The sequence below is a fragment of the Nymphaea colorata genome, chromosome 3 (genome assembly GCF_008831285.2).
Source record: "Nymphaea colorata isolate Beijing-Zhang1983 chromosome 3, ASM883128v2, whole genome shotgun sequence".
Classification (NCBI taxonomy): Eukaryota; Viridiplantae; Streptophyta; class Magnoliopsida; order Nymphaeales; family Nymphaeaceae; genus Nymphaea; species Nymphaea colorata.
Genome location: NC_045140.1, coordinates 13,072,506 through 13,089,994, shown reverse-complemented (window position 1 = coordinate 13,089,994; position 17,489 = coordinate 13,072,506). Strand labels below are relative to the sequence as shown.

Sequence of the window (17,489 nt, the reverse complement as noted above, 5' to 3'; positions counted from 1 at the left end):
TTTAGAACCAAAATAAAAGAATGAAATGAAATGGTATCACTATCTTATACACAGAGAGAGAGAGAGAACCTCATTGAGGTTATGAGTCCTCTATGTTTAAGATGAATGCTTCTTCACCTCTTTTTTTATATTGTTGGGGAGGCAAATGTAAGCACACCAAGTTAAATCAATGCAGTTAGGCCTCTCACTTCAACAGTAGGGTTTTTTTTTTCTATCTGAAAAAAAAAGGTAGAGGTGCACACTCTCGAAAATACTAGTTTCTTGCTTGAACCCTAGGATAACCCAGTCAATGGTGGTAGATTAGCAGTGCAGGAGTGGCCATTTGATATAAAATTACCAAAGACAAGCAGTTAAAGTGGAAATTTCAAAAAACTAGACGTGTTTTGTAACTTTGTTATGTGACAAAAAGGTAATCTATTTTCTGTAAATTAGTCCCTAACAACATATTGCATAATGCGCAGCGAGAAATGAAAACTACCTCTGGCGTTTCGTTATTTAAGTCACTGGTCTCTCTGATTCATTTTGCTCTCTCTCTTTTCTCTCTTCTTTCTCTCTCATATGCTGCTCCGCATGGGGAGTTCTTCGATCAGCTCAGGTGTTGAAAGAGATACCTGGTGGAGTGGCTCTGTAAGACTCTGGTATTGCCATGTATTCTTGTTTTTGCTCCTTTTGATCATTTTGGGTGATGGGTCTTGTGTGTAGATGTAGTTACTTTGGTCGTTTGTTCTTTTCTGTGGATGGTCTTTGAGGGTATTGCGTGATAAAAGTTGTTTAGCTTTTCCTCTGGGATGTGATTTTACTCGCTATGCTCCTGATGGGGCTATGATGCAATGATTTTCTTTACGTTTCTTCTGTTTTTGTTGTTCTGATTTCTAAGCTTCTTGTTGGATGAGGAATATCGTCGAGCAGTTGGTGCTTGCAAGTGTATTCAGGGTTACAGACAATGTTCTTGTTTTCTGTTCCTAGGTGAGTTCTTCTTTTTGGCTGCCAGGTAGACAGAAAGAAAATCCGTTTCTCTTGTAGTTTTCAGCTTTCTAAGAATCAAGAAACTACTCTTTCGGCAGGAGACCTGACCTGCAGTTATCTTTTCGAAAGTGTAAAACTAAACCTCTGAGATGAAGGCCCTTTTGAACCTTAGAAACCTTCATCGAAGCAACTATGGCAGGACTCTCCCTGAAACACCTATAGGCTAGAGCCCTCCTCAGTTATGTTAACCTCTTTGGGTTCTAAATCGTTAAGTAAATTAAGTAAACATACAAACTATGTAAACTGATTATGAGTTGCCTTTGAAGAAGTTATTTGATAGTTCACATAATGGCACATGTAAAATTAAATTTTCAAACAAGTGCATGACAACTGGTACTATGAGTTTGAAACAAGAACGTTACATGTGACACCATGTAAACGGTTAATCAAGTCGATCAAACCATTATAATCAATCCACATAGGCCTTATATGTATTTGACCTACAAATTTTATGAATTATATGTGCATATAAAAAAAAATAAACAAATTGAATGGTCTCTATCGAAATGACAGTCACTATCCTAATTCTTCATTCCTCACTTTTCCTTAATAAAAACAATTGGCAAGACCACCTGTTATGAAGGAACAACAAGTGGTGCACATGGTGGTATTATTTTGCTGAGCCATTTTTTTCCTTTTCATCTCTCTCTCTCTCTCTATATATATACACACACACACACACACACACACACATATTATGCACATATATGCACACACACATACAGAGTTTTTAATAATTTTTTTTTAGTTTATCTCGCAAGTGAGTGTACGGTGAAGAGAAAGATAAACTTAGATGTTAGAGTTGTTAGGATTAGTAGAAGTCATGACCTAATTTTCTTATACATATATATGTACCGTTATGATTTGAATTGCATTTTCTTGAGAAAGAAAAATGAAAATGAAAAAATTATGTTTATGCACATTTCTTTTTAGAAAAAAAAAAAAATTTTAATGCATTTAATTTTTTTTGAGATTTTACTGAACATAATATTAAATATTTTGAATTTGATTAACGCTTTTGTAGTTTAATAACTTAATTAACAGAAAACGGAAATTTTTATAATTTTATTTCATACATTTTAAAGTTTTTTGAATTCTCCATATATTCCTGAGACCAGATAATACCTGTGAATAACCTCACTAATGAAAATGCGAGAATGATATTTGTGACATTGATGTATGTGTACGTGTGTGTGTACACTGTACACATAGTACTAGGAGTCTAGGATTTTGATAGTTGTTTGGTATCTTTTCATGTTATTTGATGGGTACGTTTTTACTTTGTTCTGCTTTTAGCCAATTATTTCATCAGAATTCTTGCATGATTTTTGCTTTGATGTTATCTACATTTGCTTATATTTTTAATTGTTTCTGTTCTTTGTCTATCTCCTTGAGCATTGTAAAAGGGTGATGTCAAGCTAGACATGGCATATTTATTTGGCTATGCAAGTGCAATTTGTAATGGAATCAGAAATTTGATCTTTCCAGGCACACATACAAAGTGGCAAACAACTGGCATCAGGTACCCGATAACGTGGAGTCTGCTAGTGGCTGTCGAGCCCTTGTCTGGAGAACCAGATGGGGACATGGCATTCCAAATGGCACAGAATCTAGTCTGACTCTAGAGGAGCATTTAGTGACTTCTAGCAGGGCAATGAACCCTAATGATGAACCTCAGGATGCAGATTACTCTTACATTCCTTTGTTTAGTGATGAAGTAGCACTCTTGATCATTGCCAGGATTCCCAGGTCTGACCATCCAAAACTTTGTTGCATAAACACTCGATATTTAACTCTGATAGAAAGTGGGGAATTGTCCAAGATACGGAGGGAAAACAGGCAAATCGAAGCATCAGTCATAATGTTAGCAAGTGGAGAGCACCACTGTTGGGAGTATTCTCCTCATTTCGAGAGTTGGAGGAAACTTCCTGTTTTGCCTTGTGAACCATCATTCTATGATGGAGATAAGGAATCTTTTTCTGTTGGTTATAGTCTTCTGATTTCTGGTAGGGAGAATGGTCTGTCCTCTGTATGGAGATACGAGTTTCTCACTAACAGCTGGCATAGAGGTCCATCCATGATTACTTCACGATGCCTGTTTGCATCTGCAAATTGTGGAGATGTTGCATATGTTGCTGGCGGATTAATGAATAAAACAATCCTGGATTCTGCTGAACAATATGATCCCGTAGATAAGTCCTGGAAGCCTCTTCCCAACATGAGGAGACGAAGGCAGCGATGTTCTGGGTGTTTCATGGACAATAAGTTTTACGTAATTGGTGGCATGGACGACGATAAAATTCTCACCTGCGGGGAGTTCTATGATAGAGAGAAGAGGACATGGCATTTGATTCCTGGCATGTTCAATGCCATGTCTAGTTCTATTTCTCAGTCTCCCCCATTCCTTGCAGTTGTTGACAATGAGTTATATGCACTTGAACCCACTTCAAGCCGGCTCAAAGTTTATTTGAAAATAAGCAATTCGTGGAAGGACCTTGGTGTAGTCCCTGTGAGAACAAATTACACCAGGGGCTGGGGAGTTGCCTTCAAGTCATTAGGAGACAGGCTTATTATCCTTGGTGCAGTCGGGAATTCTGAGGATAATCAGAGTCAAGGAATATCGATTTTTACTTGTCGTCCTGACCCAAATGCAACAGATTGCCAATGGGATTTTCATGGGAGGACGGGTAACTCCATTGGATCCTTCATATTTATATGTTCCATTATGATGGCCTAATTTTAGCATAACATATTCAAGCTTCAGTGGAGCTCTTCACACAGAAGCTTGTACATGAAGATTTTCTTTGAAGATGGAGTGACAACCTAACATAGGAAGATCATGCCAGCAAGAAAACTGATGTATCTGTGTCAAACCATCCTTGGTGTTTTGCTCTGTCCAAAATCTTGTTATGTCTACCTTGCTTTGTTATATATTTCTGTAAAATGTTTGCTAAAGTCCTGCTTGGTTTGTAGTTGCCATTTATGGTGCTAAGATAATGGAATAAATAAACAATTTTTGCTAGTTATGGTGCAGTTATTAAGGTTCCTGAACTGTTTTATGGAAATACAGCTCTGTCAATTTATACAAATCTACTGCCAGTTTATATTCCAGGATGATTCTCGTGTAAGTCTATGTGAAGAGCTGTTTATTATCCAACATGCTTCTCTGTCTTCAGCAAGCCTAAGCAACAAAGTTGAATTCATTTTCGAGTTTGATTTTACATGCATGCATTCCTTATACTGCAGATAATGAAGTACCGAACTGTGAAGAGGAAACCAAGTTTGATTTTCTTGTTGAGAACTTTTCCTCTGCTGAAATGTGTATACATTTTCTCCAAGTGATTGAATGGTCCGGAGAGGCAGGCATATATGCATTACCAGATCATTCAGCACAGCACAAAGCTGCTCTTCTGCCCCATTCTTTCTCATTTGCCATTACAGGTTGTTTGTTTACTGCAATTGTTATTTGTTCAGATTTTCTATTTTTCTTTATAATTCCATCCTTACAGTTGTGATCCACGGGGCTTATCAAATTTAATGGGCGAAAGTTTTGAACCACTGAAAATCTGTGTGCAACAAAGTACAATGGCTCAGGATTGGTCATGTTTTCTGGAACTAAAAAAACATATTGAAAGACAAAAGACATTGGATAACGGTTGATTGGCAGGTTTTCAATCATGCTAAACCCGTCTCTTTATCTGACTCGGTTAGAATGACTTGGACTCTAAAATCTTGACCACATTGTTCATGCAGCTGGTTGTACCATATACCTCCGTTTGATTTTCCGCTTAGCACTGATGATCACATACACTGGAAAGAAGAACCAGTCCTACGGCAATGTTATAGTTGTTTTTACCTAGTTCCTGTTAGTAGAGAATAGAGGAACATAGTTGGCAAACCCATGACTCCGACTCAGATTGGCTGACAGTTGGGTCACTGGGTTAGCTAGTTGACCTATATCATCAATTTTTATAGTGCATTTTTATTACATCATGTGTTTTGTAGTTGTTTTTACCTAGTTGACATCATGTTTTTTTTTTTTTTCGTTTTACAGCTAAAACTAAATAATTTTTTGTATATACGCTTGTTAAGTTAGTGGTTGGCTGTCTAACAAGGAAATGACTTGAGGAGAAAGCAACAGAAGTGTTTCATTAGTAAGTAACGGGACAAAAAACACTTAAAACCATCACATATTGATATATATATTTCACAATCCACAAAAAGACAAACTTCAATATTCCACAAGTTTATAAAAAAAAACTGAAATTAGATTATGATTCTAGCCGACTTGGGCAGGTCTTGAATCATGACTCAGTAAATAGATGGTCCTAGCCAACTCAGGTGATTCATGAGTCGGATTAGCAAGTTTACCAACTATACATGGGAGCCTTAATCCCCAACTTGGGGAGGAAAAAGAACCCAATTTGGTTAAACAAAGGAAATGACCATTGTTTCACCAAATGGACGGCCAACTCAATCATATAATACTAATGAGTCAAATGGTTCTTAAGAGGGAACAGAGGAAAAGAAAATTTCACCTTGTTTGTGAATTTGGACAAAGGTTCGATCTGTTTTCATGATCTCAGACGTGCATGTCGTCCAATTTAAACAGATAAACAAGAGAGAGAGGCAACACCGCAACAGTTCAGTTAGATCAAAGCTTCTTTGATCAGTCTTTGTCAATATCGACCTGTATCCAGCAATACACATGATTAACATAAGTTTATATCATTTTTTAATCAATTTAAATTAAAACAATGTCAATAAAAGACGATGTATGTACGCTGATTAGCCATATCGGTAACTAAACTGATACAGCGGCAATTGCTATATTCACAGAATTCCATGTAGTGAGCATGGACTTAAAAGATGACTTAGTTTTTCTTTTGTTGTAGTTCGTTGAGCCAGCACGCATCAGATTTACGCAGACATCAATCACTCTGCTGGGATAAGGCTAGTCGTTAGTTTTATTTCTTTACAGATCAACCGCTTGCATAAGCCTAAATACGCTAACTTAGAGGGTTTATGCCGCTTTACAGATCAACTGTCTGATTTAAAGAAATCGGGCGACCCTGGTGGGTGGCGCCCAAAAACAAGCCTTTTGAATTTTTCTTCTACTTTTTCAAGTTTACCCAGAATGCTCACTGCCCTCTCTCTCTTCCTCACTCCGGCGACGACCTAAACTGATTTTCCGGCGGCGGTGAGAGGTAGTCCGGCGAAGACCAGGCGACTCTCTCTGTCTCTCTCACTTTCTCACTGTCTACGGTTGAAGCGGAACGAGGGAGAAAGATAGGAAGGGACACACGTCTAAGGTTCCCGAGGATTTCCTTTTTTTTTTAAAAAAAAAATTGTTTCCCTTTTTCTTTCCGGCATAATGTGCATTTGATCCGTTCGGGCCCCCTTTAGGAATTCCCCCGGGAGCTAATTCCTTTTTGGGCGTCCATTAGTCTGGCTGGTTTTTCTGCACCACTCCGGCGACCCCGTGAATGATCAGGGCCTTCTTGGGAAGGTGCGATGGCTGATGATAAAAATGCTGTCGATTCTCAGTTGGGTACGTCTCGGTTTCGGCGTTTTCTCTTCTGCTAAGCTTTTTTTTTGCTTTATTTGCTTGCCGCCTGCGCGGTACTTTCACGTCTGTCAGTGCTTGGTGATGTTCCGCACCAGCGACTTTCTCATCCAATCCCATTCCTAAAGCCGATATATATGTTGCCTATTGTTAAAAGAAAGTCAACGTTCAAATCCAACGGCATTTCATCTCAACCTCTTCCTCAACTTCAACGTTCATGTCAAGTCTCCTCACCTCAACTTGCCTTGAATATCAAATGTATCTTTAGAAAACTTTTAACGTGAAGGAAGGAGAGCTCACTCCTTACCGTTGTGAACCCATTGTATATATTACGTTGAATCGTTAATAGAATAATGATCACCTTCCATTGATAAACATTCTTTTCTTATTCCTCTTCAACATGCCCATACTCATGAGAAAAATATTTCACATGGTATCAGAGCCATGAGGGGAATGGCAGACCGTGGAGTTGATGAGAACAACGATAGACAAAAGGCGGATGATGTCGTTCATGTTGATCCCAACGGCGCAGATCTGTCTCAGGTGATGTCTAACCCATTCTTTATTCACCATTCTGACAACCTTGGAAATGTCTTGGTTTCACAACATTTTAATGGGGAAAATTATGGGACGTGGAGCCGAGCCATGTTGATGGCTCTTTCAGCAAAAAACAAAATTGGTTTTATTGATGGTTCTATCAAAGAACCAGAAAAAGATGATCCGAGCTATCATCTATGGGTTCGGTCCAACAATATGATACTTTCTTGGATCTTAAATTCAGTCAACAAAGATATTGTAGAGAGTGTTATTTATTTGACTAATGCTAGAGAAGTTTGGAAAGATTTGCGAGAACGATTTACTCAAAGTCTTGCCCCTCGGATCTATCAAATCCAGAGTTCTATTAGTCGTCTACAACAAGCTACTATGACTGTTGCATTATATTTTACCAAATTAAAAGCTCTTTGGGACGAGCTTAGTTCATATTCTCTCATTCCCATGTGTTCTTGTGGAGGCATGAAGTCGTATTCGGAACAAATCCAAAGGGAACATGTTATCCAATTCCTAATGGGTCTCAATGATTCTTATAATGCCGTTAGAGGCCAGATTTTACTTCTTGATCCTCTTCCCAACGTCAACAAAGTTTATGCGATGGTTCTTCAAGAAGAAAAACAGCGTGAGGCACGATTTTCTGGTTCGGCTAATGGAGGGACTGCAGCCTTGGCAGTCAAACAAAGTGAGCGATTTAAAAGTCACGACGCTAACTATGGTGGCTTTTATAGAACCAAAGGAGGACGTCAAATTCGGCCTGTTTGTAGCCATTGTAGAGGAATCAGACACATTAAAGAAAAGTGCTTCAAACTCATTGGGTACCCTCCAGGACATCGTTTCTATGATCCTAATTTTAAATCTTCAATTGCAGCTAATGTGTTTCAAAAGAACAATACACTTGATGTGAAATTGACTCCCTTTGATGGTGTTGGGGGTCTAGGTTGTGAAGGACTAGACACTAAAGGTTCTACTCCAGCATTTACTCTTGAAGAATATCACAAATTGCTATCATTGGTGAAAAACCAGCATACCAATATCAATTTTGCAGGTAATGTCGTTCATGGAGGTAACATTTGTTCTATTAATACTCAATCTTGTACTTGGATTATTGACTCGGGAGCGAGTCGCCATATTTGTGCTGATGAAAATATGCTCCAAAACTTAAAATCATGCTATGTTCCCGTGACATTACCAAATGGAAAAACAATTCCAGTTCATCAGGCGGGTAAACTATCATTGCCTTTGTTTGAAGCTAACGATGTATTATGCATTCCATCTTTTAAAGTTAATTTACTTTCAGTTAGTGAATTAACTAAAAATTTGAACTGTTCCATAACTTTTCTACCTGATCATTGTATAATACAGGACCTGGAATCGAAGATGACGATTGGGCAGGGTGAGGTAAAAGGTGGACTATATGTTCTTCAACAAAGGCCACCATTTGTTCAAGCTTGTCTTGCCGTTTCTAGTCATGAACTTTGACACAAAAGATTAAGTCATGTTTCCCATTCTCGCTTAAAGCTTGTGAACAATTATTTAGATTTAAACTTTGACTTGAATGATGATTATGTTTGTGGTGCTTGTCATCGAGCAAAACAAACTAGACTTAAGTTTGGTTTGAGTGAAATATCTACAATGCATCCTTTTGATTTAATTCATTGTGATATTTGGGGCCCGTATGCTCAATCCACTATTTCTGGTGCGCATTATTTTCTTAGCATTGTAGATGATTACTCTCGTACCACTTGGATTTTCTTAATGAGACATAAATATGAAACCTTGCATCTCATCAAAATTTTTTTTGCTTTGATTAAAACGCAGTTTAATTGTCAAATTAAATCTTTGCGAACGAATAATGAGACTGAATTTTTTTCACATGAAATGAAAGATTTTTTACAAAAACAAGGTACCACTCATCAACATAGTTGTGTGGCTACCCCTCAACAAAATGGCGTTGTGGAACGTAAACATCGCCATCTTCTTGAAGTTGCAAGGGCCTTACGGTTTGAAGCCAACTTACCTTTGCATTTTTGGGATGAATGTGTTTTGACAGCCACATATCTAATTAACCGATTACCATCATCAAAACTAAACGGAAAATCCCCTTTTGAAATATTATTTGAAAAAAAACCAAACATCAAACATCTTAGAGTTTTTGGATCCTTATGTTATGCCACAAATACATGCCAACACAAACACAAATTCGATTCTAGAGTGATTAAATGCATTTTTGTTGGGTACCCTGACGGACAAAAAGCTTATAAACTTTATGATCTTGAGACCCAAAAAGTGTTTGTTAGTCGCGATGTAATCTTTCATGAAAATGTTTTTCCTTTTCAAAATAAAAAAGTTGATGAAAACTGTATTGCTTTACCCATTCCTTATGATCTAGACATCTATCCTACTCAAGCTATAAGGCATGACACGTCCATTTCTAATCCCCTTAACCTAGAAAATATTGATCAGGAAACCTATGAACCAAACCTATCATTGTCTAATCTAGATCCAGATCCATCTTTAAATGAACCAAACCCATCTTCGTTTGATCCAGATTCAGATCCAAATCCATCTTTAGTATCTAGGAGATCTACCCGTATAAGAAAACCAACGGTATGGTTGAAAGATTTCCAATGTTCACTCCTTACCTCACCTTCAACCAAAAACATCTCCAAATCAGGTTATCAACAAGGAACGAGGTATCCTATAAGAAATTTTATTTCTTTTCATTGGTTTTCTAGTAATCATTTTGCGTTTCTCACATCTCTTGTTTCCAAGTCTGAGCCACAAACCTTTGAAGAAGCAGTTCAACATAAGGAATGGAGAGACGCCATGGATAGTGAGATTAGCGCCTTACAAGAAAACAAGACTTGGACTATTACTTCACTTCCAATCGGGATGAAACCAATCGGGTGCAAATGGGTTTATAAAATTAAACTAAATTCAGATGGGTCTACAAGGCGAGGCTGGTGGCCAAAGGGTATGCTCAACAAGAGGGATTGGACTATAATGAAACTTTCGCCCCAGTTGCAAAAATGGTCACGGTATGTACCTTTTTCACTATAGCAGCTAATCAAGATTGAGTCATGTGTCAAATGGACGTCAATAATGCCTTTCTGCATGGTGACTTGCATGAGGAAGTCTATATGAAAATACCTCAAGGGTATGTTCAACAGGGGGAGAATCAAGTATGTAAATTATATAAATCTCTTTACGGTTTAAAACAATCTCCAAGAAATTGGTTTCACAAGCTTTTAACTGCTCTGAAAGAGTATGGTTTTATGCAATCTAAAGCAGACCACTCCCTTTTTACATTCAAGCATGATAAAGTTTTTCTTGTCATTCTTGTATACGTTGATGACTTAATGATTGCAGGAAACGTGAAGGATGCAATTGATAACTTCAAATCATTTTTATGTCAAAAATTCCACATGAAAGACTTAAGCAAACCTAAGTATTTTTTGGGAATTGAAATTGCCCGTTCTTCAAAAGGTATATATCTCTCACAACAAAAATATGCACTAGATATTATTCATGAAACAGGTCTTTTGGGAGCAAAACCAGCAGAAACACCCATGGAACAAAAACATGGGTTGGACGAAGATCATGGAGACTACATCAAGGATCCAACACAATATCGTCGGCTTGTTGGGAGATTAATCTACCTCAGCATTACACGCCCAGATATATAATATGCTGTACATGTCCTAAGCAGGTTCATGCAACAACCACGCATCCCTCACCTACAAGCGGCACTTCGAGTGGTTCGATATCTCAAGAAAAATCCAGGCCAAGGCATCCTAATGAGTAAGGAGAATAATTTGCAGTTAAGTGCCTTTTGTGATTCAGATTGGGCCACCTGCCGTCAAACGCGAAGATCTGGCACTGGTTATTGTGTGTTTCTTGGCCCAGTTCCCATATCTTGGAAGTCAAAGAAACAACAAACAGTATCACGATCCTCTGCTGAAGCTGAATATAGATCTATGGCAAATGTGGTATGCGAAATAACATGGTTGAAATATCTATTGAACGAGTTTGGAGTACGTCAACTACATCCAGTAACAATTTTCTGTGACAATCAAGCAGCATTACATATAGCTGCAAATCCAGTTTTTCATGAGCGTACGAAACATATCGAACTAGATTGTCACATTGTATGAGAAAAATTGCTTCAGGGGACAATACACACATGCTACATTCGAAGCAAAGACCAGCTGGCAGACCTATTTACGAAAGCATTAGGAAAAGAAGGTTTTTATCATCTATTATTCAAACTGGGTGTCATCAATCTTTACACACCTGTTTGAAGGGGGAGTGTTAAAAGAAAGTCAACGTTCAAATCCAACGGCATTCCATCTCAACGTCTTCCTCAACTTCAACGTTCATGTCAAGGCTCCCCACCTCAACTTGCCTTGAATATCAAATGTATCTTTGGAAAACTTTTAACGTGAAGGAAGGAGAGCTCACTCCTTACCGTTGTGAACCCATTGTATATATTACGTTGAATCGTTAATAGAATAATGATCACCTTCCATTGATAAACATTCTTTTCTTGTTCCTCTTCAACGTGCCCATACTCATGAGAAAAATATTTCACACCTATTGACCCTTGCCGCATTCAACATGTTGGTTACCTATAGGTTTTTAGGAATATCATGCTTGAGCATTCATCTCCACGTAAAATTACTGGTTTTCCGAAAGCCTGATCACTTCCTCTCGGCAATGCACATGGACCTATAGATGGCAGGCCGTTAAGGTGTGGGTTCCCTTAGTAGTATCTCCTAGCTTTCCACACATGTGATTCCCGTATGTATGGAATAAATTTTAAGTTGTTGTGGCTCATCCATGATAAATCCAAATAGTTTATTATTTCTTGTTGTTTGCAAATTGTCTCATGATTTTGTATTGTCTTGTGGCAACTAATGCACCAGTCATGCTTTGGATGCATGAGTGAAGAGATAATTAGCGACATTTGCCAAGATTGTCACTCTAGTGCCTAACGTAAAATTGGAAAATGATGCATAAGAAAAAAAAATGCCATTATGTTAAATGTTTTTCACAGTTTACTTTCTTTAATCAGTCTCTCTATGATTTCACTTCCTTTTGTATGTAATTGTAGAAACAAAAGGTTGGGGGGGGGGGGGGGTGTTGGAGAGAGAGAGCTTATGTGATCATCACTTGCTCGACTCATATGCATCAGCACCACAAGAAGACATGAATTACATATTGTCTTTCTCAAAATAAAGCAATTGCATTGTATCAAAAGTCCAAATGTTGAGTTTATTTTTGTGTGCATTAATTTAGTTTATTCTCAATTAGACATGTTTTTACATGCTATGTTGTACATTTCTTGAATCACCATCAATTGAATTATGTTTGTCATTGTGTTGTTTAAAAGTTACAGGTACAGGGCAAAACAACAAAGTGACAACAATGCTATTTCGAGATGAACCTAGTAATGTTGATGAAAATAGTAATGTTGGATTAGTTGGAAGTAGTGGTAATGCACATGTTGTGAATCTCATGGAGAATATTGAACAAGGATTTGACCATGATTGTGAATCTATAGGAAACGAAAAAGAAAGCATTTCACTTGATAATGAAATTGAAGGGTATACTCCATCTATACCTATTCATTGTACACCTTCAATTGGCATGGAGTTTAAAAGTGATAAAGATGCTTTCCAGTTTTACAGAGTATATGCAGATATGAGTGGATTTGATGTTCGTATTCAAGTAAAAAAAAACGAGGTATAGTTGTGTGGAGACAATTTACTTGTAACAAAGAAGGTATGAAGAGAAAAACAAATGATGGAAAAAAAGAGAGGGTTACAACAAGATGTGGTTGTCCAGCAAAAGTTAACCTTTCTTGGAAAAAGGAAAAGAAGGTTTGGGTTATTAGTTCTGTATATCTACAACACAATCATGAATTGCACTCTCCATCAAAGTTCAAAATATTGAAAGGTGCACATCAATTTAATGAGAAACATGAATTGTTTGTAAATAAATGCATTAGTTCAGGTTTAAAACCTTACCAGGTTGTGGATGTTTTGTCACATGAAGCTGATGACCTTCATAATGCTCCATTTATGGATGAACAATTAGATGTTCATTTTAAAAGGATGGTCAGAAGTTATTATGGAAAAGATTGTCAGTATGTTGTAGGCCATTTTAAGAAAAAAAAAGAGGAGAATCCTGACTTTTATTATGCTATTCAATTTGATTCGATGGGGCAATTCAGTAATTGTTTTTGGGTAGATGCGAGAGCACGAGAGGATTACTACTATTTTGGAGGTGTAGTTTTATTTGATACATCTTATAAAACAAATAATTATATGACGCCCTTTGTGCCATTCATTGGGGTGAATCATCATTGCCAATCGATTGTATTTGGATGTGCTCTTCTTATAGATGAATCCGAAGCATCTTTGATGTGGGTATTTAGTGAATGGTTGCAAGCAATGGGTGGAAAATATCCAGCTGCTATTATCAGTGATCAAGACCTTGCTATGAACTCCGCAATAGAGAGGGTGTTGCCACATACTATTCAAAAGTATTATATTTGGCACATATACCAAAATGTTACGGACTATATCAGTGAGTTGTATAAGAATCTAGAATTTCGTGATCTATGGGAGAAATGGCTATATCAGTCAGAAAAAATTCAAGAGTTCAAAACTTTATGGGGTGAATTGGTTACTTTGTTCCCCTCTTTGAAAGAAAGTGAATGGGTAGTCAAATTTTGGAATACTTGTACCGAGTGGGCTAAACCATATATGCCTTCCACATTTATGGCATGAATGTCAACTACTCAACGTAGTGACAGTATGAATGAGTTTTTTAAGAATTATGTTAATAAGAAGACTTCTTTGGGAGAATTCATTCTAAAGTTTGATGAAGCTATTAAAAAACGAAGGCGTAAAGAGTTGAAATATGATCACAAAATGAAGGATGAAGCTGAACCTTTAGTTACAAATGGTAGTATGGAGCTGCACTTGAGGAGTACATGTACTCCAACAGTTTTTCACATGTTTAGAGAACAACTACTACAATCACTTTGTTGTAGAGTCACATTTACTTGTCATGGTGATTCAAAAATATATAAAGTGATTGACAAACAATTGCATGGGAGAGTCGACAGAGAGTATGAGCTTACTTTCAGTGGGAATTTGAAGGAACTATTGACTTGCACCTGTTCATTATGGAAGTCATCCAGGATTGTATGTCGCCACATTTTTTCTATATTGACACATGAATCATTTGAAGAAATTCCATCTATTTATGTTCTTAAAAGGTGGACAAGAACTGCAAGAAGTGGCATAGTGCATCATATGGGCTGTTCAAGTCAACTAATTGGAGGTGATGATTCATTGATGGTAAAGAGACACATATTAAGCCTAAAGGCAAACAAGTGTATTAGTGCAGCACTCAATTCACAACAGAAATATGAACATGCCATACAAAGATTTGATAAAATTTTGGCAGAATTGGAAGGTATTACTCCTGAAGTTTCAAGTGCACAACCTTGCTCTAATAAACAATTTACATGTGCGTTTGAAAATATGTCAACTAATAGGGAAGAAGGAAGAGACTTGCAGTCAACTGATCTTTCTTCAAGTATTTATGTAACTCCCATAAATTGCAAACAAGCATGTGCAATGGGAATTGAAAAACAAATTGAATCAGTTATTCATAAGAGTAAACCCTTAAGGACATCTGTTACATGTCATGGTTCTGATCATGATTCTCAAACATGTGCTTCTAACATAAGAGTTGGGTAAGAACTTTATCCTTTTTTACATGTTTCTTTCTCAACAATTCATCGAATGTTATAGTGTTTGATATGGTTTTAACTTGATCATTTATCTTCCAGATGTACTTCTATAAACACTGTGGTTGGGAAGCCAAGAATATGTCATACTTGTAGACAAACTGGACATGATAAACGAAATTGTCCTCGGTTAAAAAAATAATAGGATGCCATGACGTAACAGTTCATGTATTATTCTGTTAGGTTACCATCTCCTAAATGTACTGTAATGACATTCAAAGATTCATGACTTTAATTTTTTGCATGTTACAAGAATTTTAGAAGCAGAAAAGGTCAAACAGATACTTTTTGCTAATCCACAATTGCTGTGTTTGGGCATGAGTAAGAGAAGATTCAAGAACTGTTTCTTGTTGTTGTGTAATTGTTTTCATATTCTATTGTAAATACCTATTCTGTTATCTGGTGAGCATCTGCTTGACTATTGATTCAACTTTTAGTGATGGTTCAGGTTTAAGTTTGTTTGATTTTATTGGCTTTTTGCAATTAGTTGTGCTTTTTATGATTGTTTCTTCTCTTATAAAGATACCATATGCTACATGCGTGATCTGCAAATGGAATGTATTATATAAGTATGTCCATGGTATGGAAATGTGGAAGCTAACCAATAACCATTTGATGTGGCTTCTGGTGTAGGTGGGTGACCACTTGGTTATTGTTGGTTGATGCCTTTCATATTTTTACAACCAGTTGTTTGTTACTTACGAAATTATTGTTTAGTCCCCTCATTTGAGCATATCTTTCAGAGACATTGGATGCAGATACACCAATTTGAATATCGTTTCAAGCATTATCATTTGTCTTTTGTGGTCTAGACCAATTTAAATGTTGTTGAGATATGATTTGTGTATATGGCCAAGGGTACTGATGTAAAAGATTCACATTCAGATGATGTAAATACCTAGGAGATCAGATTCAGGTCATGAGCGGGCATGTTCGGAAGGGATACTGCATTTGGTGGTTCAAGTGCCGGTCTCAAATACCATGGCTTGTAAATAAGTACTGAAGAAGGTGTTGCCTGTCCCTGTTCGTTGTGGTTAATATTACTCATTGACCAGAAAATGGAAAACTCAAGCCAAAACTGAGCTAACTAAACTGTTATTTGTGGCAGGAACTCAAGGAAGATGAATATCTCCATCAGAGGGTTGGCAGTTTGGCGTTTGGAGAAACCAATAATGCCTTTGATTTGATGAATGAAGAAAGCGCCTTAGATTTGTGCTCATTTTGTGTCCTTAGATAAAGTTTCCTCGATTCTGTCATTCAAGCGTGGACCATCTTCAAGAATGACTGCATGATTAGGAACATTTTTGCAGCTCATTCACATGCACAATTGATGAATGATGGGTCTTATAAACAAGTAAACTTAAACTTAATCTTGCTGAATGCCAAGATGAAATGTATATGTTCAACATTTTGTGCACTCTTTCCTCGTGTCTCTTCAACCTAAGGGAACTACTATTGCAAGGTTAATTTGTATTGACCCAAGGACCATAACTCCTGTCATGCTTTCCCGCATTAGAAATGGTGCATGTTTGTTTCTTGTTCAAACATATTTACAAAGTTCGGGTGCTCCACTCAATTCACTCGGATCAGAGTTAGCAGCTTGGGACTTTTTTTCTGAAACAAAACTGAATTGATATATGTAGATGAAGTTATGTGCCACAGAGCGTCTAGCTCGTGGAAACACATAAACCAGGAAAAAATATCAGCAATTTCTCCAAGTTTGATCTAATCTATGGGGATTGGCATGTCACCAATGGTTCGAGTTATGGGATCTTATGTTTCTTTGGGTATGGGAGTTATAGGAACGTTGTTTCTTGTGACAATATGTATATCATGGTAGGATTGACATTCGTTTACTTCATCCTCTACTAGCAGGTGACTCTTTGCTATGTTTCAATTTACTATTTAGTATTTTGTCTTCACCCCTTCAAGCATGACTATTACTGGCGCCTGACACTCATTTTATTCCATATTGCATAACTATTAATTTCGGTTTTATCTTCTTATTTAGAATGTTGTCAGATGTACAGGTGACATTTTCTAGCTAGAAGAAACTTGGATACTTTGCCTAATTCCCTTCCTCTGATGGCAGATGATGATGTAACGTTTTTCTTTATGATGTCCATTTGGAAGGCCTGCCTGAGTTCATAAAGTTTACAAAAAACAATGTATTGTAAAAAATTCAACGAAGGGTTATTTGTTTCCTCTGTTTTTTTTTTTTTTTAGTTTCTCAAGTCATCAGACGGAGTAGGAATTGGTTGAAATGAGCTTCTAGTCCCATTATGGTTCGTCTTCTACGTGCCAACTGCCAAAGTTGTCCGTCCGTTCAACTGAATTATTGATATGAAAATGCATAGGGGGCTGAACATGTACCTGTCTGTACTCTTGCACCAACGTTATGTGGAGTGTGCATGTCAAGTACGTCCCGACTGTCTGCTATTTCTCTGCTTCCATGTGAACTGTCGGGGAGACACGGTTGTCGCCTCTGAAGACCATCTTCCGGACTCCTATTCGTACCTA

At 37.3% G+C, this 17,489-nt stretch overlaps 2 protein-coding genes across 6 annotated transcripts; both read left to right on the top strand.

Moving 5' to 3' along the window:
- The first annotated feature begins 252 nt into the window (after nucleotides 1-252).
- On the top strand, nucleotides 253-4,063 carry LOC116249686 (F-box/kelch-repeat protein At3g27150-like). Of its 3 annotated transcripts, none has more exons than XM_050077176.1 (3): nucleotides 253-638; nucleotides 910-966; nucleotides 2,515-4,063. In XM_050077176.1, exons 1-3 carry the CDS (start codon nucleotides 559-561, stop codon nucleotides 3,761-3,763), a joined length of 1,386 nt encoding a protein of 461 aa, XP_049933133.1. In that variant the 5' UTR covers nucleotides 253-558; the 3' UTR covers nucleotides 3,764-4,063. The 3 variants fall into 3 exon arrangements, with proteins under 3 accessions (XP_049933133.1, XP_031478744.1, XP_031478743.1); XM_031622884.2 differs by having other exon boundaries at nucleotides 259-638; nucleotides 878-966; XM_031622883.2 differs by lacking the exon at nucleotides 910-966 and having other exon boundaries at nucleotides 264-638.
- A 2,015-nt stretch (nucleotides 4,064-6,078) lies between these two features.
- On the top strand, nucleotides 6,079-14,874 carry LOC116249687 (protein FAR1-RELATED SEQUENCE 5-like). 3 transcript variants are annotated; one of them, XR_004171239.2, is made up of 5 exons: nucleotides 6,079-6,338; nucleotides 6,433-6,577; nucleotides 7,033-7,135; nucleotides 8,082-8,189; nucleotides 8,507-8,907. XR_004171239.2 is itself a non-coding variant. In XM_031622887.2 (4 exons), the coding sequence occupies exons 3-4, from the start codon at nucleotides 7,037-7,039 to the stop codon at nucleotides 8,539-8,541; spliced, it is 1,188 nt and encodes a 395-aa protein (XP_031478747.1). In that variant the 5' UTR covers nucleotides 6,079-6,338; nucleotides 6,433-6,577; nucleotides 7,033-7,036; the 3' UTR covers nucleotides 8,542-8,907. The 3 variants fall into 3 exon arrangements, 2 of the variants coding, with proteins under 2 accessions (XP_031478747.1, XP_049933134.1); XM_031622887.2 differs by having other exon boundaries at nucleotides 7,033-8,189; XM_050077177.1 differs by lacking the exons at nucleotides 7,033-7,135; nucleotides 8,082-8,189; nucleotides 8,507-8,907 and adding an exon at nucleotides 12,543-14,874.
- The last annotated feature ends 2,615 nt before the right edge of the window (nucleotides 14,875-17,489 follow it).

What these genes read in the sequence shown, in the direction of transcription:
- LOC116249687 (XM_031622887.2), top strand. Translation starts at nt 7,037, where the DNA reads ATGAGGGGAATGGCAGACCGTGGAGTTGATGAGAACAACGATAGACAA. An exon ending in TACCAATATCAATTTTGCAG is followed by an intron (nt 8,190 to 8,506) that starts GTAATGTCGTTC and finishes TGTATAATACAG; the next exon opens with GACCTGGAATCGAAGATGAC.
- LOC116249686 (XM_050077176.1), top strand. Translation starts at nt 559, where the DNA reads ATGCTGCTCCGCATGGGGAGTTCTTCGATCAGCTCAGGTGTTGAAAGA. An exon ending in AGTGGCTCTGTAAGACTCTG is followed by an intron (nt 639 to 909) that starts GTATTGCCATGT and finishes ATCGTCGAGCAG; the next exon opens with TTGGTGCTTGCAAGTGTATT. An exon ending in TTCTTGTTTTCTGTTCCTAG is followed by an intron (nt 967 to 2,514) that starts GTGAGTTCTTCT and finishes TGATCTTTCCAG; the next exon opens with GCACACATACAAAGTGGCAA.